The sequence below is a fragment of the Dasypus novemcinctus genome, chromosome X (genome assembly GCF_030445035.2).
Source record: "Dasypus novemcinctus isolate mDasNov1 chromosome X, mDasNov1.1.hap2, whole genome shotgun sequence".
Taxonomy (NCBI): Eukaryota; Metazoa; Chordata; class Mammalia; order Cingulata; family Dasypodidae; genus Dasypus; species Dasypus novemcinctus.
The window spans coordinates 128,037,946-128,044,572 of NC_080704.1; the positions used below are offsets into that span (position 1 = coordinate 128,037,946).

The 6,627-nt window shown below is 36.0% G+C and overlaps 1 protein-coding gene across 2 annotated transcripts in view; it reads left to right on the forward strand.

Moving 5' to 3' along the window:
* The window catches only part of WDR44 (WD repeat domain 44), a 102,877-nt gene extending 96,968 nt beyond the window's left edge, over positions 1-5,909 (forward strand). For both annotated transcript variants that reach the window (XM_058291653.2, XM_071212941.1), the window contains 3 exons: positions 594-721; positions 1,849-1,983; positions 4,859-5,909. In XM_058291653.2, coding sequence (XP_058147636.1) covers positions 594-721; positions 1,849-1,983; positions 4,859-4,953 — 358 coding nt within the window. In that variant the 3' untranslated portion in view covers positions 4,954-5,909. The remainder of the gene's footprint in view (positions 1-593; positions 722-1,848; positions 1,984-4,858) is intronic.
* Positions 5,910-6,627: the final 718 nt, after the last annotated feature.

Below are 6,627 nucleotides of genomic sequence, written 5' to 3' on the forward strand. Positions count from 1 at the left end.
GTGATTTACCTAAGGTCACACAGTTAATTGCAAAACCAAGATTAGAAAAAGCCAGAATTAGAAGACTCTGAGCTCCAGAATCTTTGCTTTTCTGTAAGCTCTGTAGGAGGAGCTATCCTCCACCCCCATGGTCCTGATCCTTTTAGGTACAAAAGCTAATAAAGCATTGTAACATCTTAAAGCATAGTGTCCTATCTTTATCCTTTTACATATCATTATTTGAATTTGGGGTCTGGAGGCTCTCCACTACACCCTTTCTTTTGTCTTTCAGCCCTTTTCTTATTAGTTCTTCCTTTCTTCTTGAATTACCCTATAATTCAATTAGTAAAGTACACTGCTTCTCTCCTTCATCCCTTAGGTCCTCAGGTGTAGACTAACCAGAATCACAATACTAGGGCTTCAATAAAAATATGCATGTCTAGGCCCCAAATCACACATAAAGCATTCTAAATCTACAGAGAGAGGCTAGGAGTCTACATTTTCAAAAAGGTCCTTTAGATTTTTTTTTTTCGGCATTTTAAAGAAGGACTCACTGACAGGGAAACCTAAAATGACAAAACTTTGGTTTTTATCCCTTTCTTCCCCAAATTTAGCCATGATTTTACTTACCTTGTTAGTGGCTCAGAAGATAAGTATGTTTATATCTGGAGTACATACCATGACCTAAGCAAGTTTACTTCAGTCAGGAGAGATCGTAATGACTTCTGGGAAGGTATTAAAGGTAAGTATTTACATACTTTTACACATCTTATAAATGGAGTTAAAATGGAGATGTATTAGAAGTAAATTTTTATAGGCTTTTTTTTTTTTTTAAGATTTATTTATTTCTCCCTCCCTCCCATTCCCCTGTTGTCTGCTCTGTGTCCATTCACTGTGTGTTCTTCTGTGTCTGCTTGTATTCTCATTAGGCGGCTCCGGAAACTCTTCCCAGGACCTTGCTGAGTGGAAGAGAGGCAATTACTCTCTTGCGCCACCTCAGATCCCTGTTCTGCTACATCTTCTTATTTTCTCTCCTCTGTGTCTCTTGTTGCATCATCTTGCTGCACCAGCTCTCCTTGCCAGCCAGCACTCCTGTGCGGGGCGGCTTTTCCATGCAGGGCGGCATTCCCACGCAGGGGGGCACTCCTGCATGGGGCCGCATTTCCACATGGACCAGCACTTCATGTGGACCAGCTCAGGCATTATTTTAGAAGGAGACAGTTTGGCAGTTATAACTGCTTTTGCTGTGTATTTGGCTTTGCTCATTTGCTTTTTTTTTTTTTTAAGACTTATTTTATTTATTCGTTCCTCTCCACCCTCTTGTTGTTTGCATTTCGCTGTATCTGTTCGTTGTGTACCCATCTTCCTTTTTAGGAGGCACCTGGAACCGAACCTGTGACCTCCCATGTAGGAGGGAGGCGCCTAATCACTTGAACCACCTCCACTTCCTGCTTGTTGTGTTTCTCATTGTTTTTCCTCCTTGTGTCTCTTGTTGCATCATCTAGTTACATCAGCTCACTGTCTTGTTCATCTTCTTAGGAGGCACTGGGAACTGAATGCAGGACCTCCCATGTAGTATACAGGAGCTCATTCACTTGAACCACATCCACCTTCCTACTCATTTACTTTTATTATATCAGAGAAGAACTATACTGTCCTAAAATTTGAGAATCATAGAATCTTAGGACTTGTAGGTATTATTTTTTGAAAAATACTTTTGTTTTTTTTAAAATAGCTCTTAGTTCTATGTTAGATTTAAAAGATATTTGGCATGTAATTTACATTATTGTATTTTTTGCATATTATTTTTTTTGTCTTAACATTTAGTATCAAATTTATCAGTTATCCTGAAGTAAATGTTTTTCCTAGCACATAATGCAGTTGTTACATCGGCCATCTTTGCTCCAAACCCAAGTTTGATGTTATCTTCGGATGTACAATCTGAAAAATCAGAAGGAAACAATAAAGATGAAGATCCTGAAGTTTTGGATAGCATGCCCTCTGGTAGGCCTTCATATTTTATTCTGTTTGTTTGTGTTTTTTTGTAGTGAGCATTTAGTAGCCTCATTAACCTAGTTTTAGATATTACAAGGTTTTCATGAGTGTGGAGAATATTTCTTGTTTATAATGTAGTGGTTGTAGGCTATCCTTTTTTTTTTAACATTTTAGTAATATATTCCTTCTAAAGTTTTACTTCCTTTTAAATTCACCTGGAAATTAAAGATGAAAATTTTGGAAGTTCATACTGTTTTTATGACCATTCTCCTTGTAGAAATACAACTGAGACATACAATATAAAACTTCTTTATCTTTTTCCCCTATTAAACTGTAATCTCCATGAAGACAGAGACTTTATATGTCTTATTTATTGTTATACTACCAGTGCCTAGCACACTGCTTGCCTATATATAGCAGGTGTTTAGTAAACATTTGTTGAATGAATTAATTAAACCAAAAGGAAGACAGTGTTCTTTTCTACTTGCCACAAATTAACAGCTTCTCAAGAAAGATAGCTGTTTACAAGCCTCTAATTTCTTGCAATTTATTCTCTGAGAATGAGTAGTAATTCCCTTTATATAAAATTCTCAGATTTTGAAATGAAAAGAAACTATCAACAAGTAGTATTGAGTGCCAATTATATAAAAATTGTTCCTGTTAGTCATTAAGAGTCTGGTAAGGAAACGGACTTTGGCCCAGTGTTTAGGGCGTCCATCTACCATATGGGAGGTCCACGGTTCAAACCCCGGGCCTCCTTGACCCGTGTGGAGCTGACCATGCGCAGTGCTGATGCGCGCAAGGAGTGCCGTGCCACGCAGGGTGTCCCCCGCGTTGGGGAGCCCCACGCGCAAGGAGTGCGCCCGTAAGGAGAGCCGCCCAGCGTGAAAAGAAAGTGCAGCCTGCCCAGGAATGGCGACGCCCACACTTCCCGTGCTGTGCCGCTGACAACAGAAGCGGACAAAGAAACAAGACGCAGCAAATAGACACCAAGAACAGACAACCAGGGGAGGGGGGGAAATTAAATAAATAAATAAATCTGTAAAAAAAAAAAAAAAAAGAGTCTGGTAAGACCATGCAAATAGGGACCAGCTGTTGGTGAAAGCAAGTTTGTAGTATTAAAATCAGTTACAGAAGAGTTTATTAAATGTGTTTTCTCACTCTAAAGATTATAGCCAGGCCTTTTAGAGAGTCTTAAAGCTACAAAAACATAGGATATACAAAGTGTGCTTCTGTAGTTATTGGGATACTTAGAAGTTCTAAGTATTTTCATGTAATTTAATCTCATGTAATTTCCCTTGTAATACACTTCCCATTTCTTGCCTGTGAAAAAAAAATTTCTGTAAGCAAAGGTGAACCTCAGACTTGTAATTTAGGTTTTATAATTAAAACTTCTTTTAATTACAAAATATTTAAAAATAAACCAAGTCATAATTATTAAACCTTTACTAAATGCCTATTTGGAAATATTTCTTTCCATTTTATCTCTTCTTCTCAGAATCAAATCTAGCATCTCTCTTCTAACTTAAGGCATTTTTCCTAGTGATAACTTTTTACACTCTGTACATTTCCCCCTACACATTCCACAGGAAATTCTAACTTCTAAAACAATTTGAGGAAAAATAAAAAATAATGGTACTTTTCTAAGCTTCTCAAACATACACCATGCTAAGGTTCAGTTAATTCATGGGGTACTTTTTAAAGAGTCACAACTTTTAAAGTATCGTACTCAGATTTGTGTTTGCTGTTTTGTATCTAAGTGTAATCTAAGAATAAACTCTTAAACCCAGGTATAGGATCATAAAATATATCTAATTGCTCTCTCTATTCCTGACAAATTTGGTAATTTGAGCCTCAGTTTTCCTCATGTGCAAAATGGTAATAATACCTAGTTTACAAGGTTGTTGTAAGAATTAAAGATAACATATGTAAAGGGCTGAGCAAAAAGCCTAACCTGTAGTTGATTTTACCATTATCATATTATTTTTTATATATTAAAAAGTACTTTATGTGTATGATGGATTTTCTTCTCTAGCCTTTCTCATATACTGAAGCCCTTTGCTGCTGCTGCTGCTACTACACAGCACTGTTTTGAGATATGCCAGAAAAGTTGGTAAGGGATGTTCAAAAGCCTTAGCAAATCTAAATGAGTCCACGTCCGACTCATTTTGTACATAACTCTACAGTTAAAGCTGAAATTATTTTCTTCCTTCCTACCCAGCCCTTTTTAAATCTACAATTTCTGTCTATGTACAAAACAGTTAGTTAACAATTAATTTGTATTTCTAAATATTTACATAACTGATGAACCTAAGAGGTATGTATTTTTGCTGTTGGGTATATAGCTAAATAGCTCTCCAGTATGGACCATAAAGTTAAAAGGTATCACTAGCATTCACAGAGCAAACATGTGTACTCCATTTCATGGCAGTTTCAGTATGTCTGCTGTGCACTGCACCTTACTGTCAACCTCATTAGAGACAGCTGTTAGCATCAAACTTGCCCAAGTGATCTCATTCTGCCAGCATTCCATTCTTAGAGGCTGAATGACACCCTAACCTCTTGCCATAAAATGAAGCATTAGACAACTTACTAGGTTGTGTGGGAGTAAATCCAGGCATCCAGGCATCCAGGCCTCAAGCCAGGGAAAGATCAGCTATAAGATGAGGTAAGTAGAAGTGAACCTTAGATAGCAGGGAGAGGTACAGTAGGATAAAAGGATTACAGTTGCTTGCGGGAAAAGAGAGACTGAAAAGGTGGGGAGAGGTATCCCCCTCCACCCCACCCCAAGGTAGAGGGAGGGTCAAAGGCATGTGAGAAATGTAAGAGCAGGCATCATGTTCCTTTAAATTCAACTAAAAACTTTTTTTTTAATGCTTTTAAGGTATTATGAAAACAGATAACACGGAAGTTCTTCTCTCTGCTGACTTCACTGGAGCAATCAAAGTGTTTATTAACAAAAGGAAAAATGTATCTTAATTTGAAATGACATTTAAAATAAATATGTCAGTAAGTTTCTATATGTATGAGAACTGAAAAAATATTGTAGTGTTTTAGGCTAACATCTTTTTAATTTTTATTGAAAGTTGTTCAAATATAATATATTTTTTGAGGGGCATTGTTAATCATCTAGTAAAAACGTTGGACTTAAGACTATAAAGGAATGTGGGTAGAATAACATTGCCAAACACTAGGCTTTACATTTTGTTATGTTTGTGTTTTTGTTATATGATTGTGAACATGCACAGGTTTCTGCATGAAAATATATTAATATATTAATCACATGTGTGTGCCTTTTGGTTACATGCACTAAATCTAACAGTTAAATTATTTCAGTGGCTCTTTTGGCCTCTTAGGAGAGAAAGTCTTGTTTCTAGCTTAAACAGTTTCTTTTGCACATTTCATTTTTAAGAAAAGTATCTTTTGACTGAGTTATTGTTTTGAAAATGTTATGTAGATTTTCAATAGGTCAATAACCATGTGTAAAATGGTTTTATAAATTTCTCAATTTGGGGACAAGATTTTTTTTGTGTGTGGTCAAAATTGTGGATTTAAGATTCTTTTCTTTGTATGTGTATATATATATATATTTTTTGGCCACACTGGAGCACAATGTTTCTATGTAAAGAATTCTTTTCATTCTTTATCCATGAGCACCAGGCTTTGCTCACTTGGGAAAAAAAAGTAAGCCGCATTAAGGAGTGAGTCTTCTTTTTTACAATAATGTAAAAATGACCTGTTTACATTTTTTAAAGCATTGTAGTTTTAAAAATTAAGCTGTTTTGTTTTGAGTTGTTGAATTTGAAAGCCTTTGTAAGTATCGATATAACATACCAATGAAATAACATCTGGGGCAACGTTGCCCTGATAATGTTGTTGATGGTTAGCATATGTTTCTGAAAATTAAATATGTATTATTAAAAGTTGTTCACCAACCCTTGTTAAATATGTGACTTTATTTTTAGGTTACTTTAGTAAATGGAGGAATACCACAAAACTAAATTCTTGTTTTAGCAATTTGATTTTAGGCAAACCTAAGCCTGTATTTTGGATCCCTAAATTATAATGTAGTAACTACCTGTGCTTAAAAATATTTTAGTTCTAAAATGAACACAGCCAAGAGTTCATCAATTGCTTATATATTCTTTTATTTTTACATCACAAGAACTTGCTTTATTACAAACACTTCTTTCTCATAATGGCCATGAACATAATCAAAGATATATTAATGTGTTTACATCTGCATTGCAAAGCTTCTCCTCTTCCAATTGGCTTCCACATCTTAATGTACACAATCGGATACAGTCTGTTTTCATTATATTAGTAACTACAGCCATTCGTTATCTATGCTACAAATTTTCTTTACTGCAATTGTTTTCAGTATTTAAATAAGCTAGGGAGTCACAGTCATACTCTTGTGAATTCATCAAGGTCTTGGAGTGTTCTAGGGTTTCTAGTTAATTGCATGTTGTTTGCCTTGCTGCTTGCTTCCTCCCTTTTGCCAGTGCTGTGCTTTTCTCCATCTCTACCTCTCTCCATCCCCTTACTTTGGCTTCCTCGCTCTTCTGTACTCTACCTGGCAGATAGAATTGTGATACCACTGGCCTACTAACCAATCACAGAATTTCTTTAGTCTTAAGGTCTGAGTGGATA